The 23,508-nt window shown below is 44.7% G+C and overlaps 1 protein-coding gene across 5 annotated transcripts in view; it reads right to left on the bottom strand.

Annotated features, from left to right (window-relative positions):
* LOC147421892 (putative LRR receptor-like serine/threonine-protein kinase At1g06840) overlaps nucleotides 1-23,508 on the bottom strand; it is a 49,150-nt gene that overhangs the window by 2,237 nt on the left and 23,405 nt on the right. For all 5 annotated transcript variants that reach the window (XM_086503788.1, XM_086503784.1, XM_086503785.1 and 2 more), the window contains exon 17: nucleotides 11-352. In XM_086503788.1, the coding sequence (XP_086359914.1) occupies nucleotides 11-352 (342 nt within the window). The remainder of the gene's footprint in view (nucleotides 1-10; nucleotides 353-23,508) is intronic.

Below are 23,508 nucleotides of genomic sequence, written 5' to 3'. Positions count from 1 at the left end.
AATGACTTACAGTTTAGGTGATCCCGAAGTGTACCATTCTCCATAAACTCATAAACCAGCATCTGTTCACCCTCATCATCACAATAACCAACCAAGGAGACTAGATTACGATGATGCACACGCGAAAGTAGCTCAATTTCAGTATAGAACTCCCTTGCTCCTTGAAGTGACCCTTCTTCCGCACGCTTAATGGCAACTACCATCCCATCAGCTAGAATACCCCTGTAAACCTTTCCATATCCACCTTGCCCTATCTGCATGGAAGGCTCAAAATTCTTGGTTGCCTTTGCCATCTCCTCGTATGTAAAATCCTTTACACCAGTAACTTTGATACGTTCATGGTGCCTACGGGCTGCAAAGAAGCTATGAGTATCAGAGGTCGTATGAATGGAATGGAAACTGTGGTGCAAAAGAAATTGGATGATGCATTCAATCTTGGAAATTAAAAACGGAAAACTGCAGAAGTGAAAAGGATGCTGTGATTGAAGATCTCAAGAGAGAACAGGCAACATGTGAGAGTAACCTTAACAACTCAAAAAGTATAGCGGGTCAACAATTACAAAATAAAATAAAAGAGCTAATTCACATATATTAGAGAATAGATTGAAGAGGATTCTGATGTGGTAAAAAAGGACAAGCACTTTTAATAGAGCTTACACACCAGCTATAGCCTTTTCCCATAGTTCTTATGTGTCAGGTGTAGTGGAAGGGTTTAAGGATTTTAACTCAGAACAAGTACTTCGCACAAACACAAGGTTTGTCACAAAGTGATGATGTGGCGTGCCCAACTCAAAAGAAATGGCCGAGAGAACAAGAGAAACCGTACCCGAAGAACAAAGGAAGTTTTGAACCCAGAGAGAATGGCCGAAGGGCCTAAAACTGAAAGGAATAAGGGATTTTTAAATCCTAGTTCCCACCCAACTTGTGGCACACCGGCCGAGGGGCCTAAAACCCTAAAAACCAAAAGCTTGAACTCTGAGGCTGAATTGCGTAAAACGCGCTGACCTGGCAGATCATGATTGGGCGGACGCTGATGTGGCAAGGCTGTACGGAATTTCCGCGATTTGCCTTGGCTGTGCCACGTGGCAGGTTGTACAGATTTTCGCTTTTGACGCTAGCAAGTTTTGGCTGTTTCTACGCTAGCTTTTGTGAGCAAATACTTTTGGGGTTACTGCTTTTGGGGCTCTGCTTTTGGACAACCCTTGTACTTTTTATAAGGACCCTTGGAGCCCTCACGCTACAGAGCATCTGACGCATAGTCTGAGAACAGAGGACCCTCGAGAGTTGTACCTTGATGACTCAATAATAAACAAATACCGGAAGGGGTGCCACTCTTTGGGGCCAGTGCGTATGGACGCGGAACTCCGCCGTGCTGTGCCGTATGCATCCATCCTTGAGCAACAGTTGAGTAGATGGGCAGAGAGAGAGGGTGTACAGGCAGCAGGACAGGGGGGTTTCAGGAGAGGTTTACTCTTGATCATATTCTGACACACACAGCCATTTTTGTGGAGGGGAGATCATGTGGGAGACGGCTCTATTGTTGCTTTGTGGACTTCCGTAAAGTCTTCGATATAGTGCTTAGAGCTAGATTGATGCGCCGATTGCAGGAGATGGGGGTACCAAAAGAGTTGATCTGGGGGATTGCGGCTCTATACAAGTCAGTAATGGGGAATGTACGCACTCCGAGGGGATTTCTGATTTGGTTCACTCCACTATTGGGGTGAAACAGTGTTGCCCGTTATCTCCTACACTATTTGGCATGTATGTGGATGAGGTTGCTGACTACATTGAGAGGGATGGTGATAGAGGAGCACAGTTGGCAGGGACATGGATCCCACTATTGTTATATGCTGATGATATTGTGTTGATTTCCGACTCTTCGGAGGGGATGCAGCGTCATTTAGATGCTTTGTACACATTTGCCCACGAAAGTGGATTGTCTGTTAACCTGGGGGTAGCATGACCGTGAAACGCATTTCAGTAGGCCTGAAATGCGAAACGGGTGAAATTTACTCGATCTATTTGAAAGAATTGAATGATGAACAACGAACGAACAGTCTGAATTGGACAAAGAATGACAAGAATTTATGCACACACATGCTGACTGTTTCTCAGAAGGCCTACAGGCTACCATGCGAGTTTCCTCCATCTCGTCCCGAGGACCACACTATTGATCTAATCCCTGGAACCACACCACCGAACCGGCCACCTTACCGTGTTAGCCGAGCCCAGAATGAAGAAATCATGAACCAAGTATAAGACCTTCTTGAAAAGGGTCTCATCCAGCCTAGTACTTCACCTTACTGTTTTTCGGTTTTACTAGTACTAAAGAAAGACGGATATTGGAAAATGTCCATTGACTATAGAGCTCTCAATAAAATCGCCATCAAGAACAGATTCCCAATCCCAAGGATCGATGATATTCTCGACAAACTTCAGGGATCGTCGTGTTTCAGCAGGATTGATTTGAAAAGCGGATATCATCATATCAGAATCGATCCGGGAGATGTCTACAAGACGGCCTTTCGGACAAGCTTTGATTTATACAAATTTTTGGTGATGCCTTTTGGACTCACCAATGCTCCAACAACTTTCAATCGAATGTTGGATAGGATTTTCCGAGAGCATCGATCTTTTGTGGGCACTTTCTTTGATGATATTATAGTTTTCTCCAAGAATGAAGCAGAGCACCGACACCATTTGCTACCGGTCTTTCAGGCATTGCGCGATCATAGACTCGTTATTAATGCCAAAAAGAGCGAGTTTTTCTTGCTGGAGGTACATTTTTTGGGACACATTGTCTGAGCAGTAGGAGTACAGATGGACCCGGCCAAAATTGAGACTATCTGCAATTGGCTTGACTTGAAGAATTAGTAGCTTTTTGGGCTTGTGTTCTTACTACCGGCGGTTCATTCCAAGTTTGCAGAGATAGCTTCGCCTTTGCACTTATTGACTCAGAAAGGAGTCCCTTTCTCGTGGGGACCGACAAAGGTGACTGCTTTTCACACACTTGAGAAAAAATTGACTACTGGACAAGTGTTGGCTTTGCCAAACTTGCAAAAGCCATTCGAAGTTTATTGTGACGCTTGTGGTCGTAGTCTGGGAGCGGTCTTCATGCAAGAAGGCCATGTGATTGCTTATGAAAGCAGAATGTTTTCAAGGCCAATATTGGTAGCCAAGATTTACGAGAAAGAGCTATTGGCAATGATCCATGCTCTTATACAGTGGCGACATTATCTACTCGGAGCCGACTTCAGAGTTTTTACAGATCATCAGAGCCTGCGCTACTTCTTGTCACAGAAGAAGCTTTCGGAAAAGCAGATGCGGTGGGCTAACATCTTGTCACAGTTTCACTTTCATGTTCACGGACAGAAAAATTTAGTGGCAGATGCATTGTCTCAGAAGCCCCTCATCTTGGCTATTTCCGCAATCCATCATAGAAGCTTTGAGGATATGGATGACCAGTACGCCACAGATCTGGACTTTACCGATTTTTTTACTTGGATACAGAATGGGGAGACAGTTCCAGGATATTCCGTATGGGATGGCTACTTGATGAAGAAAATGATGTTGTGTGTCACACAACCTTTGAGGGAAAAGGTCTTGACAGAGTGTCACTGTCTACCGTTTGCGGGTCACCGCGGCATCGATACCACCTTGAAGGAGGTAGAGCGTTATTTCTTTTGGCCGAGACTCAAGAAGGATGTGGACGACTTTGTTCGCACTTGTTAAGTATGCCAAAAGGTCAAGTATGATAGGCATAAGGCACAAGGATTACTACGGCCGCCCCTATGAAAGTATTGCAATGGATTTCATCTTTGATCTCCAGAAGACACAGAGTGGGCACGATGGCATTTGGACTGTCATTGACAGATTTAGCAAGCAAGCTCACTTCATTCCAATGAAGAAAACAGTCAAGCCCAACCATTTAGCGAGACTGTTCATTGCACAGATATTTCGGTTACATGCCATGCCTAAGGCAATAGTCTCCGACGGAGATCCCTGATTCACGAGTTTGTTTTGGAGGGCTATTTGGGAGAACATCGGCACACGGTTGCAATTCTCGTCATCTTTCCACCCGCAGACAGATGGGCAATCTGAGATCGCAAATTCAGTTGTTTTGGATTTGTTGAAGTCTTACATCTCTGATCGGAAGACTCAATGGGAAAAAAATTTGCCTTTGGTGGAATTTGCCTACAATAACACGGTTCACTCTTCGACGGGGAAAGCGCCATTTGAAATAATTGAAGGTGTTGAGAAGGTTCCTCCTTTTCTCAGCACTAAAGACAAGATTTTTGAAGCCGACCAGTATACAAGGGACTTAGACATTGCTTTTGCCAAGGTCCGCGAGGCTTTAGAGAAGTCTCAAGTACGACTTAAGAAAGGCAACAGACGGACATCGACGTGACTTGAAATTAAAGGAAGACGATTGGGTGCTCTTACGTTTTGAAAAGGCACACCTAAGAAAACGAAAGGGAAAGTAACGGTTTTTCCAAAGCTTAGCATGAGGTATTATGGCCCTTTCCAGATTAAAGAAAAGATAAATGACTTCTCCTTTCGACTCAAGAAAGCTGCCAGATATTGGAAGATTCACAATGCATTTGATGTGAGTCTCTTAAAGGTGAGGTGCCAATTGATAGGGAACCAGATGAACACCCGAAGTGGAAGAGAGCGAGGAGATACTCGTTCCTCCACAGATTTTGGCACACGAGGAAAGAAAAGTGAAAGGTGAAGTGATTCGGCGGTTCTTAGTTAAATTCAAGGACTATCCGGCATTAGATGCGAAGTGGATAGAGGAGGAGGACCTAGCAGATACTCCTCAAAATTTGGAACTTTACCTTGAAGCATTCGGTTTGGCTGCGTCTACTCCGAGAGATACCGCAGATCAACAAGGTTGAATCTGGTGCAGAGAGATTACATAAGAGAGGAGCCACTCCGCTTCTTTGTCACAAATTACTTCGATCGAATAGTCATTGATATCCTTTGGGTATCTGGGATACTACTGTGCTAACAGTATTCTGTTGTATGACTTTATGAAATGGAATTCCCGAAATTGAACATGAATGATTTGTACCCTCTCATGTGACTTGTTTGAGTGCAGGAACTGAAAGACGAAATGACTGTAGCATTTCGGTCTTATAAATCTCTATAGACATGATCGCAATAAGGATTAGTTAATCCGACATCAGTGAGGTCCGGGATGGATCTAAATGCGGTTACTAAATACATTGCTGGCAGTCATGGTCTAAGATTTGGAACGAATTTTTGTGTGATTGATTTGTCATGTGATGTAACAAACTTCGACACCCCAAGTCTAGATTCTACCGCGACACAACAGAAATTCACTTTAAAGAGTTCACAGTAGATTACACGGCTCGGCGTAGTTCCGTGCCAAGAGGTATTGGCCCCAAAGGCTAGCACCCCTTTCGGTATTTCTTTTCATATTAATCTGTGTGCAAAGTAGAAGGGAGTCTGCGGGAACTCACACTCAGACTCTACGTCCAAATGCTCTAAGTAATGAGGCCCAAAAGACTTATTTAATGTTACTTGGGAAACTTGAAAAATTTAAAAGCAAACTTCTCCGAGAAGCAGCCAGCGCTAATTCAGCCAAAAGTAGCAATGCAATTTCTAGAAATCCGTACACTGCCATGTCAGCATGTCAGCAGAAATTACGGAAGTCCGTACTACCTACCACGTCAACCTATCAACGTGTTTTCCAGCGGATTTTCCGCTGGCCTACTGCCATGTCAGCCTGTCGACGCATTTCATAGGAGTCTGCAGACTGTGTGTGTGTGTGTGTCTGGGGACCTGCCACGTCACCCGTTTGTGACATACCCCCCTCTTGAAAGAATTGTAATCGCCCTCAATTACACCTGCAAAACAGACAGAGGCCATAAACTGTCTTAGTAGACATTGACTGTTAGTACCGATGCACTAGACACAACACATCTAGCTCTTGTACAAATTGACAGTCACATCACCGAACATCACAAGACATCACATGACATCACATGACAAATCACATACAAATTCATTCCAAATCTCAGACCATGATCAATCGACAACGTATTTAGTAATCACATCTAAATCCATTCCGGACCTCACAAATGCCTGATTAACTAATCCTTATTGCAATCATGTCTATAGAGATTTATGAGACCAAAATGCTGCAGTCATTTTGTTTTTCAGTTCTTGCACTCAAACAAGTCAAATACAAATCAATCAATTTCATTTTCGGGAATTCGAGTTATAAAGTCATACAGCAGAATACTGCTCAGCCCTTTAGTATCCCTGAAACCCAAAGGGAACATCAAAATCAGAGTAATCCGTTAATATAGGAGCGGAGTGACTCCCCTCTTGTGCAAACCCACTGCACTAGATTCACCCTTGCTGAAATCGGGGTTCAATCGGAGTAGACTATGCTAAACCGAATGCTTCCAAGTAAAGTTCTAAAATATGAGGAGTATCTGCTAGGTCCTCCTCCTCCATCCACTTCGCATCCAATGGAGGATAGTTCTTGAACTTAACCAAGAACCGCCTAATCACTTAACCTTTAATCTTTCTATCTTTGTGTGCCAATATCTGTTCTGGAACGAGTATCTCCTAGCTTTCCTCCACTTCGGGTTGCTCATCCGGCTCCCCTTCATCGGACACATAGCCTTTAAAAGGCTTCAGTAGACTCACATGAAATGCATTGTGAATCTTTCAAGTATCCGGCACCTTCAGTCTAAAGGAGACATCATTAACTTTTGTTTTATCTGGAAAGGGCCATAATATCTCATGCTAAGCTTTGGAAAAAGCCACTCCTTTCCCTTTTTCTTTCTTAGGCGTGTCTTCTAAAAACGTAAGAGCATCCAATTATCTTCCTTTAATTTCAAATCGCGACGGTGTCGATCTGTTGCCTTCTTGTGTCGTTCTTGAGATTTTGCTCCTGGACCTCTAAATGTAGTGTCCAAGTCTCTCGTGTACTATACGGCTTCAAAAATTCTATCTTTCGTGCTTAGGAAGGGTAGAACCTTCGGAGCATCTCCAATATCTCAAATGGCGCCTTCCCCGTCGAAGAGTAGATCGTATTATTATAGGCAAATTCCACCAAGGGCAAAAAAAAATTCCATTGACTCTTCTGACCTAAAATGTAAGACTTCGATAAATCAAGTACAACTGAATTTGCAATCTCGGATTGCCAATCTGTCTGCGGGTGGAAAGATGATGAGAACTACAACCGTGTGCCAATGTTCTCCCAAATAGCCCTTCAAAACAACCCCGTGAATCGGAGATCTCTGTCAGAGACTATTGTCTCAGACATACCATGTAGTCTGAAAATCTGTGCAATGAACAATCTCGCTAAATGATCCGACTTGATTGTTTTCTTCATTGGATGAAGTGAGCTTGCTTGCTAAATCGACACAAATGCCATCATGCCCACTCTGTGTCTTCGGGAGATTAAAAATGAAATCCATAGCAATACTTTCCCAAGGGCGGATGGAATGGATAAACGCTGTAACAATCCCTGTGCCTTATGCATGTCAAACTTGACCTTCTAGCATACCAAATAACTGCGTACAAACTCATCCAAATCCTTTTTGAGTCTCGGCCAAAAGAAGTAACGCTCCACATCTCTCAAGGTGGTGTCAATGCCACAGTGACCCGTAAAAGGTGGACAATGGCACTCAGTCTCTTTTCCCTCAACGGCTGTGTGACGCACAACATCGTTTTCTTCATCAAGTAGCCATCCCGTATGGAATATCTGGCTACTACCTCCCCATTCCGTATTCGAGTGAATACATCGGAAAAATCCGAATCTGTGGTGTACTGATCAACCATGTCCTCGAAGCTTCTACGATGAATCACGGAAATAGCCCAGACTAGCGGTTTCCGAGACAAAGCATCTGCCACCAAGTTCTTATGTCCCTAAACATGAACAATCTAGAAGTGAAACTGTGACAAGATGTTAGCCCACCGTATCTGCTTTTCCAAAAGCTACTTCTGTGACAAGAAGTAGCGTAAACTCTGATGATCAATGAATACTGTGAAGTCGGCTCCAAGTAGGTAATGTCGCCACTGAGTAAGAGCATGGATCACTGCCAAAATCTCTTCCTCATAAATCTGTGCTGTCAATTCTGGCCTTGAAAACAATCTGCTTTCATAGGCAATCACATGGCCTTCTTACATTAAGACCGCTCCCAAGCTACGACCACAAGCATCACAATATACTTCAAATGACTTTTGCAAATCCAGCAAAGTCAATACGGGTCCGATAGAGGATAATACGCTTTATCGATAGAAGAATATTCTCCTCGCAATAGAAGACAGAGAGAGAGAGAGAGAGCCTAGCGCGCAAGTGCTAGTCTGTCACCGCTTCCTGCTTCTATGCACGGGGGCCACCTGCTGGCCTTGCCCAACGCCGCTGCCACTTGCTGGGAGTACAGTATCACCGCCTTCTGTGCTGGAGTAGCTCAGCCATCAGAGCCGCCTCGTGTTGCCCATCAACATCGCATGCCAACTCGTAGTTATCCTTCACGCTACTACACCCCCAAGAAAAAGCACGCGCGCGAGAGAGAGAGAGAGAGAGAGAGAGAGAGAGAGAGAGAGAGAGAGAGAGAGAGAGAGATACTGAACTGAACACAATGTGTGTGTGTGTGTGTGTGTGTGTGTGTGTGTGTGTGTGTGTGTGTGTGTGTGTGTGAGAGAGAGAGAGAGAGAGAGAGAGAGAGAGAGAGATGACACTGCATGCCACGTCCCAACCACCCTAAAGAGCCCTCTTGCTCTATTGCCAGAGTGAGTACTTGCTTTAGATTACTTGCACAAATGTTGATACAATGCTTAAATGTTGAGTACTAAATGCTTCGTGCTGATGTTGATGACTTGCAAAAACAATGATGCTGCTTTGATGCAAAAACGCTAAGTTGATCTGCTGCTGGCTGAGGATGCTTCTTGAAAAACATTGATGGACGATGAGGGGAAAACGCTAGGGCTGATCTATTGATACTACCGGTATTCGGGTTGAAAACACTGGGAATGGTGCCACTGATGAAAACACTATGTCCTAATGGATGCTTCGCATTGATGGACAATGAGGGGAAAACGCTAGGGCTGATCTGCTGATACTACCGGTATTCAGGCTGAAAACACTGGGAATGGCCACTGATGAAAACACTATGTCCTAATGGATGCTTCGCATTGATGCTGATCCTTTGATGCTCAAGGGAGAGGCAAGGCTCACTTATATAGCAAAAAGGGAGGAGGTCGAGCAAGGTTCTAGATCCCACGACTGGTTTTTCATGAGGTTTTATAACTTATTACGTAAAAGTGGCTGAAGAGACTATTCATATGCCTACTTGATTAAGTGACATTATGGATCCACTGTGCAAGTGAAGGTATGCAACTATTGACCTGTCTGATCATGCATGTCCTGCAAACAGGCTCACAAAGTGCCAGGCTAGAACCTAAGCTATACTACTTGGACTGATGTTGACCTATAGCAGTCCATGTGGCTCAAGTGCAATGCGCACCTGACATCCCCCCCCCCCGGCCCGCGTTAAAGGTGAGGCACAACTGTTGAAGAACTTCCTATGGATGCTTTCTGTACTTCTGATGCTTAATGCTTGTGGATGCATAAACCGATAAAAACTTCTCCAAACTTACGGGATTGCATATGTAGGTACTGCTACGATGTAAACACCGACGAGCCAAGCTACTAGGTAACCTTACTGCTGTCGCAGAATACCAGCCTTGATGCTAACTCTACCTTGAAAGCAAGTACTACCACCCGAATAGCCCTGTCCTAAAAACATTGCGGGTGAAGATGGAAGGTAAGGGTGTTAGGAGGTATTCCCAATGGTTTTGTGTCGATAAAAGTGAATGCACAGTACATGCGAATGCAAATGCGCAAGAGGGTTAAGGATCCTGTCTCCAACTCCTTCCAGATCCGCATACAAGGCAATCACATCGTGGTACTCAAGATCTCGATCTTCATGTATCCGATGTTGATCTTCGTTCAACGACATAGCAATGAAGACAGACGGGAGTGCACCAGATGCACAATGGACTAAGGGTGGGAGTAGCTAATATATGTCGCCAACAGGTATTAGTCCAAGGCAAGGGCACGAAACTTCTTTCATATAGAGAGAAAAAAATCCGGGCAAGGTTCCTTGGGTGCTTGATTCTTCTCTTCCCTTGAGTTTGCGAAATCGAAGCACATCATAGCTTTGATACCAATGTCACGTGCAACGGAAGGGTTTAAGGATTTAAACTCAGATCTAGTACTCCGCGCAAACACAAGGTTACCTTACTTCACTTGAGAGAAACAGAACTAAACACAATGAGAGAGTGATGGCACCGCATGTTGGGCCAACCACCCTCAAACATCCCCTTGCTCAAGGTAAGGTATTAGTCCAAGGCAAGGGCACGAAACTTCTTTGATATAGAGAGAAAAAAATCCAGGCAAGGTTCCTTGGGTGCTTGATTCTTCTCTTCCCTTGAGTTCGTGAAATCGAAGCACGTCCAGAGCTTTGATACCAATGTCAGGTGCAACCGAAGGGTTTAAGGATTTAACCTCAAATCTAGTACTCCGCACAAACACGAGGTTACTTTACTTCACTTGAGAGAAGCTGAACTAAAAACAATGAGAGAGGGATGGCACTGCATGTCGGGCCAACCACCCTCAAACATCCCCTTGCTCTGTTGTTAAAGCAAGTAGAAAAAGCTGATGCTAATCTGATGCAAAAACGCTAGGGCTAACCTAATGCAAAATGGTAAGGCTGATCTGCTGTTGGTTAAGGATGCTTCTTGGAAAACGTTAATGGTAGATGTTGAGGGGAAAATGCTAGGGCTAATCAGCTGATGTTGTCGGTACTCGGGTTAAAAACGCTAGATATGATGCTGGCAATGAGGCTGATGAAAACGATATGTCCTAATGGGTGCTTGGTACTGACTGATGCTAATTCTTTGATGCTCAAGGGAGAGGTAAGGCTCGGGTGTGGTGGATGGACTACCCTACCTAAGCCTAAATAAATTCATAAGCCCAATTCTTAGCCTATAAAGGGACCAAGAGGGCCAACATTTTCAGCAGATTGAGGAAGCGCTAGCTTGAGGAGCAGACCATCTAACATTTGCAGATTCTCAACCCTAGCATTTCCATCCCTACAGATCAGCGCCAGCGTTTTTGCCTGCAAGACTAACGTTTTGCAGATTCAGCCCAAGTGTTGGCATTCTATGCAGATTCAGCCCTAGAGTTTTCAGTTTGCAGCCCTTCCCTTGCCGGATCGCCCGCATCTGTAATCGCTAGCTTTCCAGTTGCGGTCCAATACTTTGGCAGCCAATCGAGCCTCCCATGGACGCCATTCCCTCGCCGGCATTGAGTGCTCCATTGTTGTCCATCATCGGTATCGTCGAGGTCTGCGTTTTCAGCCCTTCATTCCTCTCACATCGAGAGCGTAAATCAGCCCCTTGGTGACCATCTACAATCCCACATCAAGAAGGATCTAAAGGTGCATCAAATCAGCCCCGGAGGTGCCTCGTCTTGAGGAGCTACCGCGGTGACAGTGAAACCGGCCTGTTTAATCCAAAAAGGACGGTAGACCTTAGACTTAAACCTTATTTGCTTTCACCCATTTAATTTGCCGCCCACTTTACCTGTACTTTCAAGACACAACAAAGGGGAAAGGGATACAGGTTGCTAGATTGCACCTGTATGAGACCAAATTGGCCCCTAAACAGGCGCCCCTTTCGGTATTTCTTTATTCTTTAAAAGAGGGAATAAAAGCTGTGGTTCCCTACAAGCTGTCCCACACAATCTTGGCTGGATTTCAACTGTTCTGGCCCGATTTCGACAGCATAATTGTACTAGGACCCTTCACAGTCAGTATCCCCACGCATTGGATGACTTTCCCGACGTATACGGACACTTCGCAAAACCTGGCGAGAATCTGCAGCACGCTGAATTCTCTGTTTTTTGCCCCGAAAATGCGCCAGATCACCTGTACAACGGTCCCCTCGCGTCCCCGAACCTCCTGGGGGTATTAGGGTCCATTTAGGGCCAAAACCCTAAACCTGCAAAAATACACAGCAGGCTGTAATTCACTGTTTCGGGCTCCGTTTCGCGTGCCGATCGCATCCGTAGCAAGTCCTCGAGCTCCCGCACCTGTAGGGCTACTTGCCCTTTGAGTCGGACAAGATTTTGCAAGTGAAATCTCTCTGAATCAATTGTACCTGCGGGGGATTAGCCGCTAGCTAATCCAGTACCTGTGCAAGAGGCTCTTGCCTCGGCAATCGCGCATGAACCCACACAACTGTACATTGGTCAATTGAAAAGCCCACTAGAGGGACATAACATACTGCCATAGGGGAGAGAGAGAGCAGTGCGTAGCGTGCAGGGCATCACTCCTATCACCGCACTGTACATAAGAGAGAAAGGAAGCACTCCATAGCTCTCAACCTGTGAGACAAAGAAAGAAAATGAACCCTCCCTTCTCTAAAATCAGCGCCACTTCTTCATGCATGAGGAAAGTGCACAGAAATGTACCACTTGGCACATTTACACGCCATTTCCCGTTTCGGGGTTGCCGCCTAAAAATCTCCCGACCGGTTGCTCAGTTGACTTCACGGCAGAGTAATAAAATGTTCCGCTTGTCATTCCGGAGGTAAGTCAGCGAACACATTTTCAGGTCCAAAATAGCAGTTCCCTAAATTTTAGAAGATGCTGCCATTGTATCTTTCTAGGTCATCTGACCCTCTTTGTACACTGCAGCCACACCCAGAACTGAAATGTAGTCTCTGTAGCAAAGGATTCCACTTTGGCTAGTCAATGACCCTATTTTGGCTAACCATAGTCATTGTCCAACCTTAGTGCTCTCTTGCCCTCAGGCCTGGACTCCCTCTGAACAGTTCCACACTAGCTATGCAATGCAGGGCAGTTAGATTTCCAGAGGGGTGTTTCCAAAAAGTGAAAATGAATAAATAATAAGAAAGAAATCAACAAAAAGGATAGATAGTAGTCACATGCTGGTGACAGACAGTCATCATTCGAGTCAGTAGAGTCTGCACTTGAGGTATTGCATGTGTATACAGCCATTTACGCAATCTAAAGCAAATACCACATCAACAACGGTGTGGGAGGCCCTTGAGAGGGTTCATCGGGTGTCATTCTCCTCTTCTCTCTCTTTCTCTCTCCCTCTACACATCTCTACCACTCTCTCTTTCTCTCTCCCTCTACACATCTCTACCACACTCTCTCATTCCCTCTCTTCAGGGAAAAGCAAAAGGAACCATCATTCAAGCTAAAAGGAATCACCGACGCAAGGAAAGAAGTAAAGGATTTGCGGAAGTGTAAAACATGGATCTTCACCATTTCAATTCCGCTCCACCTCACATTTTAAGGAATTTTCTATGTCCTGCTCATCCCTTTTTAGTCATTTTTGGGGGCCCTATGGCTATTAAAGCCGAACTCCTCATCAAAATCTCCATTTTTTCAATCTACTCTTGGGTATCTGAAACCAGCCCGTAGGGCGGTAAACTTTAGCTTCACCCGAAGCTTTACTTTAACTCTACGACACAAAGGAACTTCACGAATAGGCTTGTGACTGAAATTCAACACTTCAAGACAGACTACGGCCTGGTAGCTAGAGAGCTACCAAGCACACAACGACACCCTGTTGGTCCCAAAGACCGGCACCCCTTTCGGTATTTCTTTATTCTTATTATACTCGAGAAAAACCCGTAAACTTCTACAAGCTGTCCCACTTTTATCGGGCTGAAATTTCTCTACTCTAACCCGATTTTGGCAGCATAACCACAGTAGAAGTCTCCACGGACAAAATCCCAAGCAAACATTGACTTTCCACGCACTTTAGAGCACTTTGCAAAACCTGGCGAGATATTGCAGCTCGCTGAATTCTCTGTATTGCGCTCTGATCCACGTGCCGACCACTTCTGTGGATAGCCCTCGAGCTCTCGCACCTGTAGGGTCACTTGCCCCTTGAATTAGACAGACTTCCTCACGAGAAATCTCTCTAAATTGTCATGTACAAGCACCCAATGCTTTCCGGAGGCTCCCCTAGCAAATAAACGATCCGAACGCTTTCACCTAGCCTTCACCAAGCTGTCCAAACCTGTCCATGGCTGTAATTGCACACCAAGCTGTCCAAACCTGTCCATGGCTGTAATTGCAGGTTTTTGACCCAATTTCGCCAACATAACAACGCAAAAAATCCCTGTAGGTCAAAAGTACACGTCAAGGACACTTTCCCTTGCGGTATGGAAGCTTTTCAATAAGCTACAGGTCAATTTCAGCATGCTGTAATTTTCTATTTTTCCACTGTTAGGTGCCTATTGCCTTGTACACACATCCCAAGGCCTTTCCGAGGCTCCCCTAGCGCTTCCTTGCAAAAAAACTCAACAGGCTGTAATTCTCTGTTTTGGACCGTTTCGAGCGAAGCAAGCACGCTTGCGCGTGTCTCAAGTGCTCTCGCACGCAATGGGACAGTTCCCTTGTAAATCATACAAGTTTTCACACAACAAAACTCTCCGTTTTCGCATTCCTTCGCGATGGAACTGTGCGTACTTCAAGGGGATTAGTAGTTAGCTAATCCGGTTCCTGTACAGAAGGCTCTTGCCTTGGCAAACGCGCATAAACCCCCGGATCTATACATGGTTATCTGAGAAGCCCAACTAGTGGGGCATTACCATATGTGCAAAGGGGAGAGAGAGATGCGCGAGAGAAAATCGTCGCTCTACATAGAGCAAGGGAGAAGGCAAGCTTTCCATTAGAGTTGTAAGCACCTGCACCCACTACTCACACACACTGTAGCACCCTTGTAGAGAAAATCAGCCCTCCCTCTTGAAATGGGCGCCCCCTCTTGCTGATGCTTCTAGCAAATCTGCCGGGAGCCACCATGTGTCCCTTATGCCTCTTTTGAGTTAATTCTCTAGTACCCACCAACTTCTAAGTGTCGCGAGGGGCCTAAATGACTTTGAACTGAGCCTAGACACCCTTTTACTGCTGGACCGACCAACTCGTGGTGACCTGCCCTTCCTGATTGCGGGTGAAACTCTCGGCCGTGGTCATTTCACACTGGCCATACAATGTCCGGTCATTTGCAACTTCAAAAAGAGGGTCCCAAAAATTAAACAAAATTCATCGGAAAGAAACCAACAACTCAAGTTAGGAATTGTCGCGTCCTCGTGACATACCGCCCTCTTAAAATCGCAAACGTCATGCGTGCCATATATACATGCCATAGATGATTTAGTGTGGGAAGCACCCTTTTATCATCGCATGTATCCGCAGAAAGACTGTCAAAACATGTGTACAAATGACTACACTGCTATTTGTTGGGGTATAAAGCCCAATGTGGTCACCCAGGTAAGTGGGCGGGCCGCCAGGTATGTACACATATTCTTTTGTAAAAACCTAATAAGAACTCACTATGCTCTACACATTACAGTAGAGCGAGTTCACCATATCGTCGTGCACTTCTTCTCGCACTCTCTCTCGCGTCGCACTTCCGCTCGTACTCCTTCAACTGGTATCAGAGCTCAGATCGAGGCTCGGGGCAGCACTGCAGGAGGCTAGAGTCACCAGCTCAGATTGGAGTGAAGTTCGACAGGCAAAGACACGGCCCCAAATCTTGTGGGATAGCCTGTAGGGCTTGGTGTGCTCAGAATTTCATTCTGAGGTCATCTTGGTCACCGTTCGGCTTCGACAAAGTTCTGCGCAGGCCATTTTCGACTACGTGGTCTCAGCGGGTTCAGATCCGACTCTGCAAATTTGGGTTTTTCGGCCTACGACTGCAGGTGCTGAGGATATCGACACTCCCAGAGTGTTGATTTGTGGCTGTCTACACATCGAAGGACGGCTCACAGTTCTTGGAGGCGTGTCACATACGACATGGGCGCATCTACACACAGACTGTAGGCGACATCCACTAGTTCATCAGGTTGATATTGGTTCAGAGGTCAGTTTACAGGGGAAACTCTGCCAAATTTTTCCTAGGAAAGTAAACTACTGTGCAGCGTAGCTATGGCTGGATCACAGCACACTGCTCTTTACAATATCAAGAAGCTGGATGGAACCAATTTCCCATTGTGGAAGAAGCAGATTTGGCACGTGTTGGTACAAAAGAAGCAGATAAGACCTATAAAGCTCAAGGGGATAAAACCAGAAGATATGGACGAAGATGAATGGAGCGAAATGGATGAATTGGCACTTTCTACCATTATGCTGACTTTGGCAGAAAGCGTTTACTTCAATGTAGCAGACGAGATGTCGGCTTATCAAGCATGGTTAAAGCTGAGTGATCTTTATGAGAAGCAGAGTGCAGCTTCACAGGTATACTGGCTTAAGAAGCTTGTTGACTTGAAGATGAAAGAAGGGACACCTATGTCCAATCATCTGAATGAATTCAACACAAATCTATAGTCAGTTGTCAGCTCAAGGTGTCAAGTTTGATGAACCTGTTAGAGCTATGTTCCTGTTGATCACATTGCCGGAAAGTTGGGACACTTTTCGCAAAGCTTTGAGTAATTCTGCACCTCCAGATGGTTTGAACATAGCAGGTGTAGAAGGAAGTCTGCTTACTGAAGAAACCAATAGAAAGACAATGGACAAAGGCAAAGGAACAGCCTTAGTTGTCAGGGGAAGGACCAAAGAAAAGTACAAAGGTGGAAAGAGGAATCAGTCTCGTAGCAAGTCCCGCAGTGCTAAAGGCAAGAGTGACATAGAATGCTACCATTGTGGCAAGAAGGGTCACATGAAAAGAGACTGCAGAGAATGGAAAGCAGAAAAAGGCAAAGAGAAAGTTGAACACCATGGTGAGAAGAACAAGTCCTCAGTGAAGATTCAAGAAATAAATGTGACAAACACTGTTGCAGAGGATGACAGTCTAGTGTCAGGAGACATCTACTTCTTGAAGAATACAATGGACTCAGCTCTTCTTACAGCATCTGATGGAAATGCCTTGAGTGACTGGATTATAGACTCAGGGGCATCACTTCATGTGTCTCCAAACAAGGAGTGGTTTACCTCTTATGTGACCACTAAAGATCATGTTCGGCTAGGCAATGGGCAGACATGTGAGATCTTAGGTGTTGGAGATGTTCAATTGAAGTTTCAGAATGGCTCTTCTTTCACGCTGAAGAATGTGAGACATGTTCCCGCAATTACAAAGAGCTTGATCAGCACAGGTTTACTTGATGATGCTGGCTACATCACCACTTTTGGACAGAACATGTGGAAGATATCCAAAGGTTCTATGACAATAGCACATGGAGTAAAGTCTGGAGAACTTTACATTATTTATGTATCAAATGTCTCTAAAAATGTAATCAATGTAACCGAGCAGCCGAACATTTCTTTGTGGCATAGCCGGTTAGGACATATGTCCAAGAAGGGAATGGAAATCTTGTCTCGTTCTGGTTATTTGCCTGGCTTTTCATTTAATGATTTTGAATTCTGTGAACATTGTCTGTATAGTAAGCAAACACAGCAGCCACATAAGCATAGAAGCAGTAGAAGAGATACACAGTTGGCACTTGTTCATAGTGATTTGTGTGGACCTATGCCTAACCTATCTCTAGGGGGAGCTTCTTACTTTATGACATTTATAGATGATTACTCGAGGAAAGTATGGGTTTACTTTCTCAAGCACAAGGATGAAGCGTTTAGTGTTTTCAAAACGTTTGTGACACTTGTGGAGAATCAGAGTGGCAAGAAGCTTAAATGCTTACGCATTGACAATGGTGGAGAGTATGTTTCAAAGGCCTTTCAGGACTTTTGTGAGTCAAAAGGTATAAAACGTGAACTTACTGTTCCTTACAATCCTCCTCAAAATGGTGTTGCTGAGAGGATGAATAGGACCATACAAGAGAAGGTCAGAAGTATATTGTCTAATGCACAGCTGCCAAATGGGTTTTGGGCTGAAGCTGTATCAACAGCTGTTCATCTTGTAAATAGATCTCCTAGCAAGGTTTTGCAGAAGGATTCAGTGTCAGAGATGGTATATACTGAGGCTGTGAGGCATATACTCACGTTCCAAAGGAATTTAGGAACAAACTTGAGCCAAAGAGTAGAAAGTGCATCTTTCTAGGCTATGGTAATTCTGGTGAGATGGGGTACAGATTTTGGGATCCCGAATCCAGAAAGGTTGTCCGCAGCAATGATGTTCAGTTTAATGAATCCAAATATCATTCTAAACCAGAGAGGGTTGAGGAGATTAGAAGAGTTGTCTTCCAAGAAGATGGACCTGCACGTGCAAGACAAAATGTCAGGACTCAAGAGGAGCAAGGACAGGATAGAGTGGAACCACAGGTTGTGGCTGAGCCTGATAACCTATTGTGCGTAGATCTGGACGTGTCACGCGACCTCCTGATAGGTTTGTTCCATCTATGAACTATGTCATGTTGACTGATTGCAATGAGCCTTCATGTTACAAGGAAGCAGTGCAAATGAAGGACTCCGGGAATTGGCAATTAGCCATGCAGTCAGAGATGACAGCTCTGCATAAAAACAAGACATGGAAGCTAGTTAAATTACCACACGGCAAAAAGGCTCTACTTTGTAAATGGGTTTACAGGTATAAGATCACCGCTCATGATAGTCAGCCAAAGTACAAAGCAAGGCTTGTTGCCAAGGGCTTTAAGCAAGAACAAGGCATTGACTTTGATGAAGTCTTCTCTCCGGTGGTCAAGATGACTACATTGAGATGCTTTCTTGCATTGGTTGCCATATTAGATTTGGTGTTGCACCAAATGGATGTCAAGACAGCGTTCTTGCATGGTGATTTAGATGTGGAAATTTACATGCAGCAGCCAGAAGGGTTTGTTGAGAAAGGCAAGGAAGATTGCGTATGCCAGTTGTTAAAGAGTCTTTATGGCTTAAAACAATCACTGAGGGCATGGTACCATAAATTCCACAAGTTTATGCTTTCTCAAGGCTACAAACGTAGTGAGTTCGATCACTATCTATATACAAAGAAGGCTAAGGATGGTAGTTGGCTGATCCTTATTTTGAATGTGGATGACATGTTGATTGCTGGCAAGCACTTGGAAGAAATTTCAGCTTTGAAGTCAAAGATGGCAAAATCGTTTGACGTGAAAGACATGGGTGAGGCAAGTCATATACTTGGTATGCGCATTGAGAGAGACAGATCAAAGAAGTTGATTTGGTTATCTCAAACAGAGTATATTGACAAGGTTTTGCAACGTTTCAATATGGAGAAGGGAAAGGCACTGAGTGTTCCATTGCCACCATATGTGAAACTTAGCAAACAAGATTGTCCTGTGTCTGAGGAAGAACACGCTGAAATGGATAAGATTCCATATGCGTCTGCAGTGGGTAGTTTGATGTATGCAATGATTGCTACTCGCCCAGACATTGCATTTGCATTGGGAGTAGTAAGTCGATACATGTCAAACCCAGGCAAGAAACATTGGGAGGTAGTGAAAGGAATATTGAGATACCTGAAAGCTACAAAGAGTATGCGTATATGCTATGGGAGTCAGGAGCTAAGTGTAAAGGGTTTTACAGACTCAGATTATGCAGGTGACTTAGACAACCGAAGGTCTACGTCAAGGTATGTCTTTACATTGGCTGGTGGAGCAGTATCATGGCGTTCTAGATTACAAGATTGTGTTCTCAGTCTACTACAGAGGCTGAATATGTTGCAGCATCAGAGGCATGCAAAGAATCAATTTGGCTTAATCGACTAGTAACAGATTTGGGAATCAAAGAAGAGATGCCTGTGTTATATTGTGATAGTCAAAGTGCTATACAATTGGCTCGCAATCCAGTTTATCACTCAAAGACAAAGCATGTGGATGTGAAGTATCATTTCATCAGGGAAATGCTCGAGGATAAGCAACTTCAGCTTGTCAAAGTTCACACCACAGAAAATCCTACTGATCTACTTACAAAAGGACTTCCCTCAGAGAGCTTTGCGCATTTTCGCAAGCAGTTAGGTGTAGGGTAGTACATCACTTCTCTACATCTCTTGTATATTAGCTTGTATAGTAGCTTCTCTCACACTTAAAGTACCACATTGGACTTTAAGTGGGAGGTTGTTGGGGTATAAAGCCCAATGTGGTCGCCCAGGTAAGTGGGCAGGCCGCCAGGTATGTACACATATTCTTTTGTAAAAACCTAATAAGAACTCACTATGCTCTACACATTACAGTAGAGCGAGTTCACCATATCGTCGTGCTCTTCTTCTCGCACTCTCTCTCGCGTCGCACTTCCACTCGTACTCCTTCACTATTGCATTGCATCCATGAGTACATTTGATGTGCTAGTTCTATCACTACCCCTCCTTTGTAGACGTTGGGTTGGAGCATACATAGGCTGTAACCCAAAGGCCTCAAGTTAAAGCTACAATACATTTGGTGACTCTGACAGTTCATGCTCTTCCATCCACTTTGCATCCATAGGTGGATAGTTCTTGAACTTCACCAAATAGCATCTTGCAACTTGTCCCTTAACTTTTACATGTGCAAGAGACCCTTGGCCTCTGCAAACGAGCATAATTCCACTACACTGTAGCGTATTACGCACGACCAAGTAAGCTCATATTTCAAGAATATTTACCAATGCGTCAAAGAGTCCAAGCAATCGCCTCAGAGAATCGGCGAGCAGCATGCCACCTGGCAGACCCACATCCCTCTCGCAGGAGATCTAGTGGCCAGTCTACCACCGTGAGACCTCTCCCTATCTCATCTTGGTTCATACTTGCAAACCCTAAAAACGCAACAAAAAATCAGCCCTAATTCGACCACGTTTTGGCAGGGCGAACTCTGAAAAGGTTATGTAGGAACATGCAAAATTTCCAGTCTGTCCTGTGAAGAGGCACCCTCTTCCCTGGTGTCATCCGTCCTGTCAACCATAGTGTAAATCTAAGTTCCTATACTCTGTCTTCACCAAACCAACCGAGGCTCACTTCTTGAGGAAAAAGTGATTCTATCCCGGCAATGGAACCATGAAACCGGTCCGTAGGGCGATAAACTTTGGCTTTCACCCGAAGCTTTACTTTAACTCTATGACACAAAGAAACTTCACGAATAAGCTTGTGACTGGAAATCAACACTTCAAGACAAACCACGGCCTGGTAGCTAGAGCGCTACCAAGCAAACAACGACACCGTGTTGGCCCCAAAGACTGGTGCCCCTTTCAGTATTTCTTTATTCTTATTATACTCGAGAAAAACCCGTAAACTTCTACAAGCTGTCCCACTTTTATCGGGCTGAAATTCCTCTACTCTAACCCGATTTCGGCAACATAACCAAAGTAGAAGTCTCCACAGACAAAATCCCAAGTAAACATTGACTTTCCACGCACTTTAGAGCACTTTGCAAAACCTGGTGAGAAATTGCAGCTCGCTGAATTCTCTGTTTTAAGCTCCGATCCGCGTGTTGATCGCTTCTGCGGATAGCCCTCAAGCTCTCACACCTGTAGGGTCACTTGCCCCTTGAATTAGACGAGATTCCTCACGAAAAATCTCTTCAAATTGTCTTGTACAAGCACCCAATGCTTTCCGGAGGCTCCCCTAGCAAATAAACGATCCGAACGCTTTCACCTAACCTTCACCAAGCTGTCCAAACCTGTCCATGGCTGTAATTGCAGGTTTTTGACCCAATTTCGCCAACATAACAACGCAAAAATCCTTGTAGGTCAAAAGCACACGTCAAGGACACTTTCCCTTGCGGTATGGAAGCTTTCCAATGAGCTGCAGGTCAACTTCAGCATGCTGTAATTTTCTGTTTTGCCACTGTTAGGTGCGTACTGCCTCGTACACACATCCCAAGGCCTTTCCGAGGCTCCCTTGGTGATGCCCTACAGTTTAGGTGAGAAACCCAAAACCTGCATAAAAACACAGCAGGCTGTAATTCTTTGTTTTGGACCGTTCCGAGCGGAGCAAGCACACCTACGCGTGTCTCAAGTGCTCCCGCACGCAATGGGACAGTTCCCTTGTAAATCGTACAAGTTTTCACGCAACAAAACTCTCCGTTTTCGCATTCCTTTGCGATGGAACTGTGCGTACTTGAAGGGGATTAGCAGTTAGCTAATCCGGTTCCTGTACAAAAGGCTCTTGCCTTGGCAAACGCGCATAAACCCCTAGATCTGTTCATGGTCATCTGAGAAGCCCAACTAGTGGGGCATTACCATATGTGCAAAGGGGGGAGAGAGATGCATGAGAGCAAATCGTCGCGCTACATAGAGCAAGGGAGAAGGCAAGCTTTCCATTAAAGCTGTGAGCACCTGCACCCACTACTCACACACACTGTAGCACCCTCTTAGTAAAAATCAGCCCTCCCTCTTGAAATGGGCGCCCCCTCTTGCTGATGCTTCTGGAAAGTCGCCTGGAGCCGCCATGTGTCCCTATGCCTCTTTTGAGTTAATTCCCTAGTACCCACCAACCTCTGTGTCGTGAGGGGCCTAAATGACTTTGAACTGATCCTATACACCATTTTATTGCTCGGATTCCAGTGCCGATTGGCCCGACCAACTCGTGGTGACCTGCCCTTCCCAACTGCTGGAGAAACTCTCGGCCGTTGACCATTTCACACTGGCCATACAATGTCCGACCATTTGCAACTTCAAAAAGAGGGTCCGAAAAATTAAACAAAAATCATCAAAAAGAACAACTCCTCAAGTTAGCAATTGCCACGTCCTCGTGACAGTATCTACCTCTTTCCTTCCCCAACACTTATCATCAAGACTAAAGATCATGGGTAGGCTTGACATGTGTAAGCGTCCAATGCTAGTATCACCTAGTGTTAGTAAGGTACACAATGGACCAGGCCAAAGTACAACACGTGTGATGCAAAAAAAAGCACCAAGTATTATTTTAGGTCTAAACTTTAAGTTTCAAAAAAGTTAATTATTAAGTTAGCACCTAATGGACATTGAGGCTTCACTTCAAATTGAAACATAAAAGAGTACTAGAATAGGCTAGAATCATTTGCAGCATAGCCAACTAGATGGTTTCACAAGATATAGGAGAGGTGAAACTAGAATAGTCCATTTGACCGAATTTTAGAGTAGACGTTCACTAACTAATTCCATCAATTGCAAGCATACTCATCATACCATACATTACTATCATACTATCAGTCCGTGCATTGGATGTGGACAAACGTTGGCCATGGGTATGTATTAACAATGAGATTTATGACCACACCAACCTCCTTATCACATCATCAAACTGATGCCTGATATGTATGTAATAGTCGTATCCAATGAGTGCCTCCACACTTACCTAGATATGATGGCAAATTGTTACATCCCCGAACATCAAGATGGGTGAGCTATGTCCGGCAAGTGTAAACCAACCCTGCATGTGAAGGCACCCTTAGTTAAAGGGTGGTTAAGGAGTCCTTTAAATAGGATTGAGGACTCATTTGTGAGCCATTTTGTGCGATCACCACACTTGGACTCTAGGCGCTTGGCAACTCTACCCGTACACCCATTTAGGTGTGGGCTTGGTGGTATGGGACACCAACCCTTGAGGTAGAGGCTAGCCC

This window comes from Adiantum capillus-veneris, chromosome 27, assembly GCF_014529385.1.
Source record: "Adiantum capillus-veneris isolate H3 chromosome 27, ASM1452938v2, whole genome shotgun sequence".
In the NCBI taxonomy this organism is placed as follows: domain Eukaryota; kingdom Viridiplantae; phylum Streptophyta; class Polypodiopsida; order Polypodiales; family Pteridaceae; genus Adiantum; species Adiantum capillus-veneris.
Note: the sequence above shows the minus strand (reverse complement) of the source record. Positions and strands in the feature narration are given on the sequence as shown.